The sequence below is a fragment of the Watersipora subatra genome, chromosome 1, assembly GCF_963576615.1.
Source record: "Watersipora subatra chromosome 1, tzWatSuba1.1, whole genome shotgun sequence".
NCBI lineage: Eukaryota > Metazoa > Bryozoa > Gymnolaemata > Cheilostomatida > Watersiporidae > Watersipora > Watersipora subatra.
Window position 1 is genome coordinate 4,478,219 of NC_088708.1, and position 18,395 is coordinate 4,496,613.

Here is an 18,395-nt window from a genome sequence, read left to right on the forward strand (position 1 = left end):
AATAAACTGTCAAGTTGGCAAATGTTTTATTTGTCACTTGAATACCATGAGGAGATCTGCAAAAAGGATTTACAAGTTTCTTTGGTTGAAAAAAGTCTTGTTGCATATCCCATAAAGTAAATAATATATCTAACAATTAAATAGAAGCTTGTGCTGGGTGAGAGTACCTAAAACTATATGAAGTTTTAGCAGGCTGTAGCCTAACTTCCGTATTTGTGAAAGAAATTCATGCCACATGTGAAGCCGAGACAAGTTCATCCTTTACAGCAGCAATATAGAGCTAAGCTGACAAGCTTACACACTAGCAATACCTGATGTTTTACCTTGCTTTTCATGACAATTACATACATTCATAGCTCACAGAAGAAGGCTTCACTTCTAGCCCCGTATATTCTTATGTTGGCTAATTAGTGGTCAGGTACCTGACTAAAAACAAGTACCGTATATAACTTGAACAAGTTTAGTAGGCAATTGAAAGACTAGCGATGATTTTTTGTGTTTCCTTCGACTCTCCAGTATGACTTTAGGACTATTTCCAATTTTAAAAGGTTTGGATAGTTAATGCTCGCAGACACAGCCCAGTTAACAGCAGCTAAAGTTTCGCTTAAGGCAAATTTTTACAGGCTTCATCTTATTAAGCGTCACAAACCTACTAATAGCGTCACAAATCAAGAATAGCATCACAAACTAGTAATAGTGTCACAGGCTAATAATAGTTCCACTGAATAATAATAGAGTCACTGAATAATAATAGTTTCACAGACAAATAATAGTTTGACAGACTAGCAATAGCGTCGGACTAATAATAGTGTCACAGACTAAAATAGCATCACAAACCAATAATACAGCCACAGACTAATAATAGTTTCACAGACTAGCAATAGCGTCAGACTAATAATAGCGTCAGACTAATAATAGCGTCACCAACCTAACAATAGCGTCACAGACTAAAGATAGCGTCACAAAGCAATAATAGAGTCACAGACTAATAATAGAGTCACAGACTAGCAATAGCGTCACAGACTAAAAATACCAACACAGACTAACAATAGTGTCAGATTAAAAATAGCATCACAAACCAATAATAGTGTCACAAGCCAATACTAGTGACACAGACTAGTAACAGTGTCACAGACCTAACAATAGTGTCACAGACTAAGTGTCACAGACCTAGTAATAATGTTACAGATTAATAACAACGTCACAGACCTAGCAATACTGTCACAGACCAATACTAGTGTCACAGACTAAAAATATCGTCACAAACTAATAATAGTGTCACAAACCTAATAATAGTTTCAGACTAACAATAGCGTCACAGAGTAATAATAGTGTCAGAGAGTAACAATTGTGTCACAGACTAACAATATCGTCAGACTAATAATAGTGTCACAAGACTAATAATAGTGTCACAAGACTAATAATAGAGTCATAAGACTAATAATAGAGTCACAAGACTAATAATAGAGTCACAAGACTAATAATAGAGTCACAAGACTAATAATAGTGTCACAAGACTAATAATAGAGTCACATATAGTCGATGAACTAAATAGTTTCTAATGCTACCCACTGCTTGATATTTTATTTTAATACAATAAGCAATAAAAATAGCGCACAACTGGTATCACACACTATATGAAGTGTTTCCAAACATATCGCTGTTTTTAGGGCTATGTTGAGAACTGCAACATAGCTGTAACTACCAAAACTATTACCTACATATGTATGGTTAGTCTGAGAGTTATATGTATATCTCAATAACAACTAATGAGATCTTGATCACCTTGAGTCGCAAGCAGAGTGTGAATTGCAGAGAACTATAAATCACAAACATTTCACTACCCAAATTCACATGGAATGCACTTGGTTTCAATGAAAAAGTCTGTTGATCACTATATTAAGTTTGATATAGTACTTTACGATCAGAAATACGTATGATTCTATATTATACACAATATTCCAAATCAGCTTCATGGTTATTAAATAGGAGCGTATTTAATTGTAATACGCAGATACACTCGCTGTAAATGCCAATTACTATATCTGCAAAAATTTTGTGATATGGTTGATAAAATAAAAAATTATATAAAAAACAGTATTGAAAGAGAAGGCAGAGTGATAATATGAGCAACAATGGCATGACCGTCTCTCAACGGTACCTCATAAAATAATAGGTCTATACTCACATAGTATACAAAAAGAATGAATTACAAAAATACAACCATATATAGTTTAAATTGGTTGCTGATAGCCAACACATAGGCTTTTGTACTATTGCCAATTGTACTATAACTGGAAGCTAACATATACAACAAGTCTTAATTTAGAGCCGAGCAAAATAAACGTGAAAATGAGGCAGTCAGCGAGGCGCTGAAGAGATATAAACAGTGTTAACTTGCTAGGCCTGTTTTGTAGTGATGAGCTCTCCCACGGGTACTTCCTTGCCTGACTGTTGAATAACAACATTCATCACTTCCACACTCCCTACAGAGCTCTCGCTTGGCAACATTTGTACACCTGCTTCAACACTACCATCTACAAATCACAAAAACAACTAAAAATGCTTCAAAAATATGAAGGCGAATTGAGTGTTAACAAAATCAGCCAGGGGTAGAATTTCCTAGATATATTGACACATGATAACAAAGCTCAAGCAGTAGGTGGCCTTTGCTTGATTTGAAAACCCGGAAGTGTGCTGTAAACTACCCGAGGATCCTTTTAAGATATTACCGTTGCTAACAATAATTATTCAATTTTAAATAAGTTCGAAATGGTAAAAATTTCATCCATAAAATCCAATGAGCAGCTAACCGAGGCTAATTGTTAAGCGACAGCTAATAGTTTTAATCTACACCCAAGTTAAATTCAAGCAAATCTTACCACTAACCATTTCTGGTTTAGCACTGATACTAGCTTCCACTGAAAACCTATCACCTCTAGTAAATAGAGGAAACCCATCATCTCTAGTAAATAGAGGAAACCTATCTTCTCTAGTAAATAGATAGAGGAAATCTATCATCTCTGGTAAATAGACTATCTTTGACCACTGAAAAATAGTAGGTAACTACTCAACCAAAAATCAAGTATCTTCTCTATTATAGTTTTGACAAATCAGATAAAAGCAGTTCTCAGGATAACACAACCCTAAATTATGTATCTTATTTATCTATATACAATATATATAAATCTCAATGTTTGTCTTTTGTTTTTATCATTGTGTTCAGTTATAACAATTAAAATCTAGCAATAAAGAATCTGTAATGCACTGGATTTGAACTCACGACATTGCAATCGCGAGGTTGCAAACACACGTATCTGACTACAAGGCTAAGACATTCTTATCAGTCTCATCTATTTTATCTACAGTATCCTTATCACAATTGCAGATCACAAGCTACAATATTCCAATGCACTTTTTATTATTAATTAATATTATTACTTTTTACAACATTAATATTTTTGGAATTTTTTTAAAAGCTTACTTTTGTCGTTACACATTAATTTTTAAATGTGCCATTTCAAATGTGCCGTTAAATTCCTATTTCCAAGTTCCGTAAATCTGTAAAAGCTAAATACTCTTCACGTGGACAAATGTATTATCTGGAGTAGGAATTGCCTCGACATTCTCTCTCCATTTGATCAGGCAAATTACCAGATAAAGACAGTCTAATATCTCATTTTTACATTTGTACCAGTATCGAGAAGTACCAGTATCGTCCATCAAAACTTTGAACACAACCAGCTTCTGCTACAACAGTTAACTTTTTTATACGCACAATTCCATGTACTCACTGTTTATTTTTTCTCTTAATTTATTTGAACTGCACAAAAACACTTTTGTAATGATACGAAGTTTAAAAGTTAAAATGATAAATGTTGTACATGTTACGTAAAAGATTTTTTCTGTGCAAAAACCTTTTATTACCTGTGCATTGGTAGTATATATTCAAAGGAAAGAGCGAGCAACCAAAGAGTGTGAGATGAAAAAGAAAAGCAGCAAAGACATGCCGTTACAGTTAAAACATTAATGCTGATCTAATACAGATATTTAATCTGCGTATCGAGATGAAGGTTAACTCGTAACTTCATGGAAAATGGAATAGATCTATTACTACCTTCAGTATGTGGCTTCAGATCCTCTTTGTAGAGTTATTAACAATCATAAGCAAAATATAGACTAAATACTGTCGCTTATTCTATCTCACTAACATCCCTGTTACAAGGTTTTTATGGAATAGACTGGCGATCCAAGTGTAAATAATTGAAATTAAGATTCACTTTTTATTGTGTTGCGTTTTATTGCTACTTGAATAATTTCACTAGTGTTTATAAACAACACACAAAATATCCTTATTTTCAACATTACTATGTCGCATTCAATTGTTGATTTCTGGCTCTTAAAACTATAACGCTCACTATCTCATGGAAACTCAGGCTATCAACAGTTTTAATTTCCTAGCAAATATACTCGCATACATGAATGTTAATTACCCTTTCTCTACACTTACAGTTCTATGAAAAACCAACTGAGTAGTTTTTATGCAGCAGTGTTTGATGGACTTATCTAGTACCAGGAGGTTGCAAGAACACGCACTGACTACCTCGTAGCTACATGTAATTATAATTGCATTAAAGCCTCCATTCACTTGTGAACAATATGAATGGTAGTCTCACTTTAGGTTACCAATCTCACTTAGCTCCCATGGCCCACACGCATTAAATAGTACAACAAATCATAATTTGTTTCGCTTCCCATAGCATTTGTAAGACCATCCTTCTACAAGAGGAATCTGCGACAGCAAAAATAAAAAAATGATGTTGTAGAATTCACTCATACATGTCTTGCAAGTGTGTATTCAGCAAAAAGCAGATCTATCACAAAAACATCCCAATGACAGCATGGACAATAACACATCACTTCCAATGTTTTGTTTCGCTGTATAACTTGGAGTTATCATATACCGCATACAAAGCAGGACAACTTACGTTTCTGGCAATTCAAATTCTGCGTTACTTTATGAAGACAGCTTTTAAGTTTGTGCCAATGAAAAAAATCTTTCTACTTACGCTTTTAAAAAACATTAATGCTGAGAAAAACCAGAACTGTGGTCTGGTCTTAGCCTGGTCTAGATGGCCAGCAACAGAGGTAAATAAACCAGAACTGTGGTCTGGTCTTAGCCTGGTCTAGATGGCCAGCAACAGAGGTAAATAAACCAGAACTGTGGTCTGGTCTTAGCCTGATCTAGATGGCCAGCAAAAAAGGTAAATAAACCAGAACCGTGGTCTGGTCTTAGCAACAGAGGTAAATAAACAAACATTGTTCATAGTTTCATCCGGTACTTCAGTTTTTCATTCGCTGTGTACTTCTTTTATTTACTATATAGTAATATAATTCTAATATATATTTGTTACCGGGTTTAATCATTACATGTATTTACAATTTATACAGATGCTATATCTGTTTTATGCAGGTTTGGAACGGATTAGGGAAGTTATATGGTAAAATCGGAAACTACGTACCAAAGTTTCTACATATGAACCACTTCTGGAGTGAAGCGCTTTCATAAGTAGAAGTTGCATTGCATTTTTTTAAAACTCAGGTGATTTTGGCCTGTAAATACGTTGTCTCATTACAAAGCGACATCATACTGCATTATATAAACGTCTCATTATTACCACCATTAAATATAGTTTGCCTGAAGACCTGGTAATGCACTATATAATAAAACTGATTAGCAGAGGCAGCGATTTGGAACGGAAAAAACACCAGGAGATAAACAAGCTAGCAGACTCTGACATGCACTATACTTCTATTTTGTATCTTAGGTCTAAAAGGCTCTTATAGATACATAAGCGCAGTGTCAGCTTGGAGCTCGTAAGATGACAGAGAAGAGATAGAGTGAATATTGAATGAAGGCTGGTCAAATCTATAGTTACTACAGCTGCTGGAGTTGACCCTACGAAGTAGCATTGAACAAACCAGTGATCTGTCGCCGTGCTCGAGCAGTGCCGTGGGTCTTTTTATGCTTCGTCAAATGATCACTTCTCATGAATCGTTTCTTGCACTCGTCACACTCGAACTTCTTGTCACCTGAAATAGCAATAGTCAAACAATATGAGAGGCAAAGTACAAGAGAATATTCACAAGACAAAGTACATGACCATTAATTCTGACAGATTTATATACCTGTATGAGTCCTTTTATGCCTCTGTAGCTCATCTGATCGAGTGAACTTTTTATCACAATAAGGCCAATTGCAAACAAAAGGTCGATCTCCTGTGTGCCCCCTGCCCCAAGAAGAAATAAGTTATGATGAGTGACTGTATATGCTAAAGTTCTTTATCTAGTTTGTACTACACAATCGACGACAAAGTTTCTAGTTTTTAAAGATTGGCAAACATATTTTTCACAAAGCAAAACAAATGATGATGCAGGTAACAGCCTGCATACCTGAGATGGGCCCTAAGATGGGAAGTCTTCCAATAAACTTTTTCACACCCCTTATAGTGACAGATATGCTGCTTCCTCTTTGGCTCTCCATCAGCGGTGCTGCAAGATGTCAGATGAAAAATAATAACTGTTTACTTTGTAAATAAATTTCATCACTACAATTAGATCAGAGATTAGAGTAGAGATCTAAGGATATGATAGTAGAGGTCTAAGGATATGATAGTAGAGGTCTAAGGATATGATAGTAGAGGTCTAAGGATATGATAGTAGAGATCTAAGGATATGATAGTGAAGGTCTAAGGATATGATAGTAGAGGTCTAAGGATATGATAGTGAAGGTCTAAAGATATGATAGTAGAGGTCTAAGGATATGATAGTAGAGATCTAAGGATATGATAGTGAAGGTCTAAGGATATGATAGTGAAGGTCTAAAGATATGATAGTAAAGGTCTAAGGATATGATAGTGAAGGTCTAAAGATATGATAGTAGAGGTCTAAAGATATGATAGTAGAGGTCTAAGGATATGATAGTAGAGGTCTAAAGATATGATAGTAGAGGTCTAAGGATATGATAGTAGAGATGTAAGGATAGTAGAGGTCTAAGGATATGATAGTAGAGGTCTAAGGGTATGATAGTAGAGGTCTAAGGGTATGATAGTAGAGGTCTAAGGGTATGATAGTAGAGGTCTAAGGGTATGATAGTAGAGGTCTAAGGATATGATAGTAGAGGTCGAAGGATATGAGATGATAGCTTATGTATAGAGATTCCACTCACGTTCTATCATTGGAAGCAGAGCCATCTCTACAATTGGGGCAAGTACAGGCGTGACGTCGCTGTCTTGTCTTGCGATCATCAGAGCCAGCAACTGTTGTTTGTGGAGAATCTTGAAAGGTTGTACCTAGGATCATCCACGTTGTATGGTCATTGGGATCCTGCTGCAGTTGCACAGCTAAGAAAAAATGCAAAACAAGATTTCGGGAATAATTCTTTTTAATCTCATGTGAAATTTGAGAGAATTTGCTTGCGGTTGTTAACATAAAAAGGATCTTAATGTAATATATTCATCTTCACAGATTGCAAATAGCTAGGAGCAATGGTTTGACTAAGAGAGATGGAAGCAAATGCATTAATCAGTACATACAGGAGGCCAATGCTGTTGTACCCAAACTGCTATTGGATGCTCCCGTCTCAGGCACCAACTACAACATCAACGAAAAACAAAGTAACTTAATCTGCCATCATATATTTGTGATCTACTCATATAAACTTCTCAACAGATATTTTAAGTACACAGCCGATTGTATCTGCCCCTCACCTGAGTGCCTGCTATCTGTGTAACTACTGTAGCATTCTGTGTAACAGATTCAACAGGGACCAGTGTGGTGAAACCCGCTGACTTCCCTGATGCACTTGCACCAGAAGCTGAACTTACAACTGACGCCTTAGCAGAAGCTTCGCTACTTTCGTTACTAGGAATGGGCACAAGCATATAGCCTGAGGGAGTAGAAACAAACTGGGTGGCCTGCTGCACGATGGGCACATCTCCACTGCTAGCTACTTTGGACTCTTGAGGTGTAGACTTTTTCGCAGGTTTAAGTTGAACTTGACTATCAGCCAGAGCGGCGGCAATGATGCCTTCAGACTGTTGACCAGAGCTCGTGGCTGCTGTAGGAAGTAGTGAGACCGAATTCGCATTGACTGTAGTATTCACTGGAATTGGCACAGTTCCAATCTGTATAGTCTGATAGATTGTCTGTCCATTGGCTGTAGATACTGGTATCTGAATAAATGAAGGCACCTGTTGAACTGTTTGTCCATTTGGTTGCACCACTATGGGATTTCCTTGCGATAAAGGCTGAATAGGAATTGCGCTCTGCCCTGCAAACTGTATCGGTTTTACAGTTTGAGAACCGACTTGTATTGGGGACGTTGTGCTTGTCTCTCCAGTGTTCTGAGCGGGTATAAAAAGAGCTTCTTGGCCACCAATATTAATGCTTTGCATGTGTGGCAGTAGTGTAACATTTGGCATAAGAGACATTGTACCACCATCTTGGCTTATTGTAAATGTGTTAGTAGAATTTGAAGAAGTTGGACAGTTGCTATTACCAGCTATTGAAGCCGGAGTAGCAGCAGTCACAATGGCAGTTGACTGAGAACCAGTTACACAAGGTGTTGTAGTTGTAGAGGAAAGTGATCCTGAAGTAAACATGGCAGTAGAAGCAACAGCTTGTTCCACATCAGGTCCTTTAATACTGGGAATTGCTCCACCGTCATTTCCAATTCTGCTACATGTCTGCGCTAACATAGCCAATGGTGAAGGAGTAATTTCCTAAAAGTACGATGATAATTAAATAAGCCTATATCTATCTATAACACCGCATTCAGCAGTTACAACCAAATAAAATAAAGCTATTATTATACCAGCAAAAGAGTTTTTTGAACAAGCCATTGAAAACACACCTCAGATAGCACAAAGATCCATGATAAACATCAACTTCAAACAAGGTATTAACCCTTATCAAATTTTAACTAATGTTGGAAGTCTAAAACTAACTTATGTCTCTGATTTTCCAAAGAGTCTGTACATTATTATTACAAAACGTTTCAGATCAGAAATTTTTCCACTAAAATCCTCAAAATGAGGCAACAGCATGGAACTTTTTGCAAAAGATTCTGCACAATGTTTTAATTTTACTTTTGTTTGTGGTTATGTATACACATAAATTTTATTTTTATCTTTTTTATTAATTAGTATTTGTAATAGTAATATTTTGCAGCTAAGATTAAAAGTAAGACAGTGCCACAAATATATAAAATACACTTAAGTACCTCACTCATCTAAAACTCTACTTGGTTTGTCGTGAATGTCTCCAGTTGCTCTTGGCCAGAAAGGGTTGAATAATGCAGTGGATTTCATAGCTGGGGCAAACAAGCCCTTTTTTGTCTTGTATTGTGTGAGTGTTTTTAAAAATATCAAATGAATCTTCCATGACATCGCTTGCTTTCACTTTTACAAAGAGATTTAACCTCTTATCTTGCCTTCTCTTCGACAGTGAAGGAAAACTTGTGTCAGCTCGCAGCTTAGTAAAACTAACTAAATTTATCAAACGAAAAATAAAACGAAGAGCTCTATTTTAAATTTTTTCTAATTATTTATGTTATTTTTCAGGTATGGATCTCAAATCTGAGACCCGTATTCAAGAATTCGTCGAACAAGGGGCTCGTAGGCCGCTTTTCTAGTTTTAGTGTCTGCATCTTTTAAAACTCTTTTAAGCATTCCTAGAAGTCTGTAAGTTTTGAAAGAAACATGATTTATGTTTTTCCCATTTGAGATCATTACTCAGCTAAACACCTACGTGTAAGTAGGGATGGGAATTGACATTCTGGAGCTGCTCCCCACTAAAATAAACTTTTGTTGTGTGTCCACTTCCCCCACTGAGTATATTTTAGCATGAAAAGACAGTTGCCATGTTTTGGCCAAGAGCTCAAGTATAGTGAGGTCAATTTGTAGAATGTTATTTTCACCTCGGGTATTGTGAAGCAAAGCATCATCAGCAAACAATCGACATTTAGATGTAATACCTGAAGGTAAGACGTTTATGTAAATTATAAATTTGGTTATAATTAAAACAAACTAATGAAACATTTCTATTAAAATATCAACAATGATCAAAAATAGACTAAAAATCTATTTTTGATAAACTTGAAATCGATACGCAGTTTAGGTCCTACAGGCTATAGACGAGCTATATACAATAGTAAAGGGTTGTACAGAGCCTGTTACTCCAAGTGTGAGTTCGAAAATAAAAATTCGCAGCGACTACGCATCAATGTGCATTTTCATATGATCTTATTGACAACAAAACTAGATACATGTACGTATAATGGGCTCTGGCATTTAAGTGATTTAACGCTTGTATTTCTTTGTTCACTTCGTAAGCGTTATGCAGAAAAACCCTTTACATTCGAATATGGTTTATCACCTGAAGGTTGGCAGATGACACAATTACACATTGCATCGCAGGAGGCTCTGAAGTCATCGTAGAATCTCAATATCGCATTACCTCGAACAACACATTATTCTTCAGCACATTCGGTTTAATTTGCCAGCCCACTTTCTTTGTCACACATTGCGTTTATGATAATGCGCGTATAATTTATTTTATTACTACAAAAAAACTTACGTTCTTCAAACAAAATTATACAATTTAAAAAAATTTTTAACAATAAAAACATGTTAAAGTTTACTTGAAATAATTAAAATGTATGAATAATTTTAGGTAACAGTTTACGCGCCTTAATATTTTCTGCAGCCTCATTTTGAAATAGGTCGGACAAGGGCGTAGCTAACAGACGCTGGGTGTGTTCAGGGCGGACCTATTTCAAACCGAAAGGAAATTTTAAATTATCAATAGTAAACATTTTATCGGTTTAAGGTATTCATTGTTTTGATTTGCATTTTATTTAGTGTGTAAAGAGCTTATTAAAAAAGTACATTTTACTTTTGTACCATATTTTTGTTGCATGAAATAGATCTTTCACAATAGTGGATAAATCCAACATTTTGCATCAGTAGCAGCTCCAATTATTCTGTTAGTTACCAACATCCGTGTTAATTTACTAGCTTGACTCAAAGCGACGCGTATTTACAAGCTGTACCTGACTACTAGACTGTTGATAGCGCATGAGTCAGCGCTCTTAACATACTAGTTTTTAGAGTGGATCCGCTTTAAAGCTACAAATGTAGGTTTGACTTCCAGCGAGACTGCTGATGTCTAATCTAATCTAAAATTTTCCCACTGCACCCTTCTAGAAAGAAGGAAAGGCGTGGGAACTCTTTTATTACAAAAATTCTTTACTAAAAACCTCTCATGTCTCGAGTTGTACTAAACCTGTCTTAAACGTCTTAAATGTCCTAAACCTTTGCTGTAGATTGTAATATTATTTGTATACTGAAAGATTATCACTTGCTTTGGTATTGTTTTCAAACGTAGCTAAATGCTTTATTGAGAATTTAATTTGGTTTTTTAGTCTTTATAGTGCTGTAAGATGTTAGATCAAATATTTTTGTCACCTGCATACGTCTTACTCGTTCATAACTGCAGCAGAGCATTAGGCAACAGTTGCCGTACGTCATTCAATTGATCTTTACAGTGTGAGTTTGCATGTATTGTATATATATAAGCAGGACTAACTTACTGTATGCTGCGTGTCTTGTTGAGTGCTGTAGCAATGGGATGCAACCACACACTTGGTATTGACTGATGTATGATTAATTAACCAGTTGTGGCGAATTAGAGAGCTGATTGAGATTCAGCTTCAGTATATTGCCACAATATACTGACAATATATATTGTCATATATATATATATTGTCATATTGATTCTGCTGGGAATGCTCTTTTAAATGTCGAGGTCAGAATAGAATCACAGTGGGCTGTAGGTCAACATTAAGCCACCAAGGTGAGCTCTAGGTCGTTGGGTAACATCTCTTCCTTATAAGTTCTTTGTGATTGTCATCAGAAGGTTATAGCATGCTATATGTAATGATTATGGTTGCTGTATAACAAATCTGTATGTAGATTATTCTGTGTGATTTTATAACTACGAAAATATTTACAGTGGTTTGGTTGGACCTGTTGAGCAAGGGAATATGTGTATTTTCAATCTCTCTGCATTCTCCATCTAATATGGTTGGAATTCTGCAAGGTATGGGGGCTTTACAGTACGCCCACTCCTGCTCTCAGTGGCCATCTTTTCCGTTCGTCATCTGATTCTGTCTTTGGTTCTGATCAGTTATCTTTGCTATTCGCCCTCTTCTTTTTCAACTCTGGTGGGGCCTATATATCCGCTCTAGTCCTCTTTATGGTGTTGCCTTGGTCATTCTTAACCGTGCATGACCTGTTGGATACTAGCTCCAAGATCTGTGTTGTTCTCCACTTTGCAACTCCGTTATTGTACTGACGTAGTAGAACTGGCTGTTCATGTTTGAGCTGTTGCATTTCTCTTGTTCCCTTGTCATAAGAAGTAGCAGCTCTTCTCTGCCTTTCTTTGCAAGCTCCTGCTATATCGTCAAAGTCTCGACTCTAAACTTTCAGTGTTTCTCATGAATGCGGTATCATCCTTCTAAGTCTTCTCGAGTATACTTGCTTCACTAGGCTTTTGAAGTTTCTGTTGGGTGTACCACGCCACTCTAACAGTGCTTTCCAGGGATCCTCTGCAGTCTTGAATATATTTTTGACTATTTTTACTGCTGATTCTGTTTTGTCGCTGCTTTGTGAGTGGTAGGGTGATGTAGTGTGTTCAAATATTCACTCCATAGCAAATTTTTTGAACTTTCAGCTGACATAATATGGAGCATTGCCACTTTGTAGAGTTTGTTATATGCCATGTCGAGCGAACACTTTTTTGCATCCCTCTACGATCGTGCTTGCAGCTTCGTCACGCAATTTTGTAACTGCTATGAAGTCTGACATATAGTCTGCGAGTATGAGATTCGGTGTGTTCATGTAGTACATGACATCTGTTGGAAAGGTCCTTCATGTGACATAAGCTCCTTCCTGTTGGCAGGTTTGTTTATCAGGCATTCTATGTGTTGTTCAGCTGTTTTCTAGAGTTCCTCAAACATCTTTAGCCAGTAAATAATGTCTCAAGCTCTTTGCATTATACTATCTGTACTCTGGTGTGCCATTCAGTGTCTCTTCAACTTCTTTGATCAAGTTTTTTTGGTATAGTGAGCCTTAGAGATCAAACCAGCCCTTTCAGTCAGCTCGTCCCTGAAGGTCAAGAAGTCTCTGTTTAACTTATGGCATTTGTTTCTCCTATCAGGCTGAGTTTCTCTCACTATCTTCTTTAGCATGCAGTATCCCTCATCCTGTACTCCATGGTTTCATTACAATAATATTTCATCTGACATATTTGTGAACTCGGTTGGCTCACTATCATCGATGTCTACCGTAAATATCTCAATCTTTGACTTGTGTTGACTAGCTGTCAGAACACTCTTCTTTGCAAGGCCCATGGAAAGCCTTTTTTCAGGTTTGTAATCTAATTCAAACCCACAACATCTCTGTGATGATAGTAACATATTTTTTAATCTGTCGAGATTTCTGAATTTTCTCCTTAAATACTGGTTCCGATGTTCTGTGGTCAGAGAATATCTGCAGATCCTTCTTGTCATATATATATTTATCGAACTTGCTGCATGCAAAAATGACTGCCATTCACTCTAATTCCAAAGAATGATACATTGATACCAGTGATAAGTGTTCCTTCTTGGGGTAGTACCGCTCCAAGTCTCTTGATTCTTGCGTCGCACTCGATGACGGCTGCCTTATTTGGGTCATAGTATCGTAGTAGTGTCTTTACTTTTACCTTCCTTCAGATCACTGAACGCTTTCCGTTCTTCCTTTTCAATTGTGAAATTTCTGACGTTCTCAAGTTCTTTGCCGCTTATTTTAGTTTCCCAACTAATGTGGATAAGTGTGGCACAAATCTAACAAGATAGTTTGCTGTACCTAAAAATCCCTTGACTTCTATTGTATCTGTTGGTTCTGGCATGTCCTTCAGTCCTTATACTTTCTCTGGTTTTGGTTTAATTCTTTCTGTTGGGAGTATGGGACCCATGTATTCTGTCAGATGTAGTTTCATTTTTTATCTATTTTTACTCTTTTATTCGATCAATGACATTCATAATGATCAACTTTTGCTTTTTATTTACTTTCACCCACTTCTTATAACAGCATGCCGTCAGCTATGACTTCAACAAGTAACCCATCTAGTACCATACATAATCTTCTTTGGTATTCTTCCCCATTTGATGATAAGCCAAAGGGCATGCGGTTCTAGTAGTATCTTCCAAAGAATGTCTAAAACGTCATTAATTCTGCTTAATTACAGCTTAAGCTAATGACTTGGAAGAATCTATCCTTGGGTAAAACTTCATCTGGCGTAGGGATGGGGTAGTGGTTTGTAATGTGTGGTAGTGGTTTGGTTTATAATTGCTTTGTTCAGGTCCTGTGGATCAATACATATACGAATGGTGCTGTTTGGCTTCCTTATAGCTGCCTTTGATGAGATCCATTCTGTGGGTTTATGTACACTTGAGATAGCATTTGCTGTTTCCAGTTCCCTTATCTTCTTTATAACATCACCCCACATCATGACAGGAGTTTTTCTTGGCCTGTGTTGGACTGGAAGTATTGATTTATCTTTCTTTATTTTGTATTCACCAGGCATCAGTCCTAGTTCTTTAAATACATTATCATAGTTTTCAATCAGCCATTTCCTAGTAACTTTAATTCTTAAATTTACAGTATTAATAGTGTCATCAATTTTTATTATTTCTGTGTCAAAGCATGCATCTACTCTGGGCGATTCTTTGTTCTGACTGTTTTGATCTCTATGAGTTTAGGTGGTTGCTCACCTTGAATAGATTATGTTCCTTGGCTTGTCATTTGCTCCTCGTTGTAGGTTCTCAATCACTACCTGGCTGAGCTTTATTTCCGGCTTTTGTTGCTTCTCAGTCTTTCACTGCTATAACGTTTCTGGCTGCAGCTGTGTGAAGCTGGTAATCAAGCTTTTGTTTCTTGTGTATCAAAGGAATAAGCAATCTTTTTCTGACTTTTTTGACTGTCAGTTGATTCATTGCCAGTAGTTCCTTGTACTCTACTGAGCTGTTTGGCTGGGTAGACATTAGTTTAGCTTCTTTTTATTTTTATTGCTGTTTTTTTGTATGCTCTTTCAAGATAATTCTCTTTCTGACAGTATCTGCAGTTGTCTCCATAGGTTGGGCAGTTAGATGGGCCTCTCTTGTGTTTAGTTCTGCAGAAATCGCTTTCGCATGTGTGGGAATTTTCATTTGAGCTTTGTTCTCTGTATTTTCTGTTTTGTGTTTGTTATCTCTTATTGTACCCTCCCATTTTGTGTATTGTCTCTGTTGGTGTTTTCCCCAATTCTTTCGTGTGTGTAGCAGCAACAGCACTCTCCTAGCCATTTTGCCTGCCACATCTAGTATGAGAGGTCCCTCAAAAGCTTTGAGAAGCAGTTTTTTGCTTAATCTAATATTATCAAGTCCTTGTACTAAAGCATAGCATGCTAGGTCATCGGTTAATTTAGTGAACTTGCATATTCTGGCCTGTGTTCTCAGTTTGATTTCAAATTCTTCAGTGCTCAGTCTATCCTGTTTCATATTCAGCAACCTGTCTTGCTATAAACGTTTCATCCTGTGGTTTGCAAAAATCATCAAATGTCATCATTTTATCATAATCTACCTCATCTGCCTCTTCTACATGTACATCAAAGTTCTCATTTAGATATATCATTCCCTTTTTGGCAGATAGTTCTCAGGAGTATTACTGTTTTAACTTCCTTTCCTGTTTTGGGTTTACCCATTGCAACAAGAAACTTCTCGAATTCTCTTTTAAACCTCTTCCATCCCTCTGCCAAATTCCCATCTTTAATGGCTCTGGTTCTAGCACCTGTTCCATTTTCATGTTGGGTCTGTCCATCGGGTTCTCTTGTATTTTTATTTTGACACCAGAGCTGTGCTCAAGTACTTTTTTTCAGTTCAAGTAGAGTAAGCGAGTACTCAAAACAAAATTGAGTACAAGTACAAGTATACACATGTTTCTGCCTTCCGAGTACAAGTAGAGTATCGCAACTTGGTTCCGAGTACAAGTAGAGTTATCTCTCAAATTTCAAGTTCAAGTAGAGTTTTCCTTCTGAATTTCAAGTACAAGTATAGAGTACATTAATCAAATATCAAGTACTTTTTATTAAATTAAAGTAAAACGAACAAACAAGTATAACAGCTAAATTAACCAGTAAAGGTAGGCCTATATATATAAAATGATAATGATTAGGGTATGATAATAATATGATAAAATAATATGATAATATAAAAGTATAATGTCCAACTATCCCCTGGTTCTAGTTTTCTTTATTTATACTAGGCCCTGCAGCCTGTTGCATTTGCAGAAAATGAGGTTCTCCAGAACGGCATCGCTCATTGAGGCGCGATGTGGCCTCATCAAGATGCCAGATACTTCTCACAGACACTTAACTATCATACCATGTTACTTGCACAACATTTCAGTAGTCTATGTGACCTTGGATTGACATTTCAATAAGAAAAAGCCCTTGTTCCAACATACATTACACACATACAGAGTACAAACAGAGAAATTGTGGTGCTGAACAAAGCAGGTAGTACACAATACAAATTGGATCACAGTCTAGGTAAAGTAAAAAGAAATATCATGTGTCAACAGGGAGTTGACAACTCCCTGGTGCAAGTAAGAGTAGAGTATATTTGATGTAGAGTAAAGTAGAGTAGAGTATATTTGATGTAGAGTAGAGTATTTAAGTTTACAAGTAGATTCCGAGTACTTTCTTCCCAAGGAGTACAAGTAGAGTATATTGTTATGTTTCTGCACAGAAGCAATTAAATAGAGTATTAAATTAGAGAAATGGTTTATTGCACACTCCAGAGACAACTGATTTGATAACAGAAAACCCAAGTATTTATATGTTTGGTCATAGAAAAGCTTTGTAAAAAGCTACAAGCATTATTAATAGCTATAATGAGACAGTACTATATAATATTAGCTTGTATAAAGCTTTAGCTAAAAAGCATAATGTTTGTTGGCTAAGTACCAGTAATACTTGGCACTTGCATGACACCTCCTCACTAAGCTAAAGGTTCTTTCTGGTTCTCTTAGACCTTCGGGGTTTGTCTCTGCTATACTCATCTCCATCAGGTAGACGAGGGTTGCGTGGTCTTCTTCTAGACGGAGGTTGCTCTGTTACAGTTGTAGGGGCTGGTAGTTGCAGTTTTGTCTCCTCTGTTATATCAGGTTTATCTCCAGGGTCTTGATCTTCTTCTGTTGAGTATCTTGGTCTGAGTTGTTCAACATGTCTTCTCCAAGTAGGTCCCTTTGGTACCACTTTGACATTGAGACTATGAGTTCCATATCTCTTAGTAACAATGGCTGGAACCCATCTAGGTTGTCTGTTGCGTCTAGGTCCATGATACAAGGCATAGCATGGTGCTCCAAGATTGTAGCTGTGTATCTTGCTAACTGTCTTTTCTGCCGATCGGTTGACTTCTCTGGATTGATGAAACTGTGCTATGTGTGCGGGTGATGGCAATAGGGTGTCAATCTTGCATCTCATCTGTCTTCCATTCAGCAGCTGACTGGGAGAGTATCCTGTAGGAAGTGGTGTCCTTCTATAGTGCATCAGGAACTGTTGTAGTGCAGATTTAGGTGAGAGTGACGATTTCTTCATGGCTTGTTTGAAGGATTGTACTAGTCTTTCAGCTGCGCCATTTGTAGCTGGATGGTAGGGTGCTCCAGTGAGGTGAACAATGCTTCTCTCTTGACACCACTGCTGAAACTCTCCTGAGGTGAAGCTGGTAGCATTGTCAGTGACTATGGTGTGAGGGTATCCAAAGTGTGCGAATATCTCCTCTAAGATGTCTGTGGTAGCTCTGGTAGAAGTAGATGACGTCCTGTGTATGCATGGATACTTTGAGTAGGCATCTATCATCACTAGCCATTGGCTGCCCATGAAGTTCACTGCATGATCTAAGTGAAGACGACTCCATGGCTTCTCAGGTAGCATCCAGGGATGTATAGGATACTTCTGTGGAAGCTTCTGGTGTTCAGCACAGGCAGTGCACTGTCGGCTTGTCTCCTCTATATCAGAGTCAATGCGAGGCCAATAGACAGCAGTTCGAGCTAGCTTCTTCATTCTTTTCATTCCAAAGTGTCCAAGGTGAAGGATCTTTAATACTTCCTGTTGTAACTTGACAGGAATGACTACTCTGTTGCCATATAGAAGACAACCTTCAGTGATAGAAAGTGAATCTGAGATCTTGTGGAAGAGTGACAGCTGAGTCTCCTTCATCTCTTTGTTACCAGGCCATCCTTCTGCTGTGT

The 18,395-nt window shown here is 37.0% G+C and overlaps 2 protein-coding genes across 3 annotated transcripts in view; one reads left to right on the forward strand and one right to left on the reverse strand.

Annotated features, from left to right (window-relative positions):
• Positions 1 to 1,892: 1,892 nt before the first annotated feature.
• LOC137386091 (transcription factor Sp1-like) lies at positions 1,893 to 10,575 on the reverse strand. Its single transcript, XM_068072772.1, has 8 exons — positions 10,438 to 10,575; positions 7,770 to 8,783; positions 7,596 to 7,653; positions 7,229 to 7,403; positions 6,454 to 6,552; positions 6,190 to 6,290; positions 5,983 to 6,093; positions 1,893 to 2,537 (listed from the first exon to the last, which is right to left on the reverse strand). The coding sequence occupies exons 1-8, from the start codon at positions 10,492 to 10,494 to the stop codon at positions 2,401 to 2,403; spliced, it is 1,752 nt and encodes a 583-aa protein (XP_067928873.1). The 5' UTR covers positions 10,495 to 10,575; the 3' UTR covers positions 1,893 to 2,400.
• Positions 10,576 to 10,789: 214 nt separating this feature from the next.
• LOC137397362 (DDB1- and CUL4-associated factor 12-B-like) overlaps positions 10,790 to 18,395 on the forward strand; it is a 28,751-nt gene continuing 21,145 nt past the window's right edge. Inside the window, exon 1 of one of the 2 annotated variants that reach the window (XM_068083658.1) lies at positions 10,790 to 10,890. The gene's annotated coding sequence lies outside the window, so the exon portion shown is untranslated. Of the gene's footprint in view, positions 10,891 to 11,069; positions 11,198 to 18,395 lie in introns of those variants that run through there. The other variant, XM_068083652.1, reaches the window with a different exon arrangement.

Coding starts and splice junctions, on each gene's coding strand:
- LOC137386091 (XM_068072772.1), bottom strand. CDS start 10,494: ATGACTTCAGAGCCTCCTGCGATGCAATGTGTAATTGTGTCATCTGCC. Junction 7,404..7,595: donor TACAACAGCATTGGCCTCCT/GTATGTACTGAT, acceptor ATTTTTTCTTAG/CTGTGCAACTGCAGCAGGAT. Junction 2,538..5,982: donor AGCACGGCGACAGATCACTG/GTTTGTTCAATG, acceptor TGTGATTTGTAG/ATGGTAGTGTTGAAGCAGGT.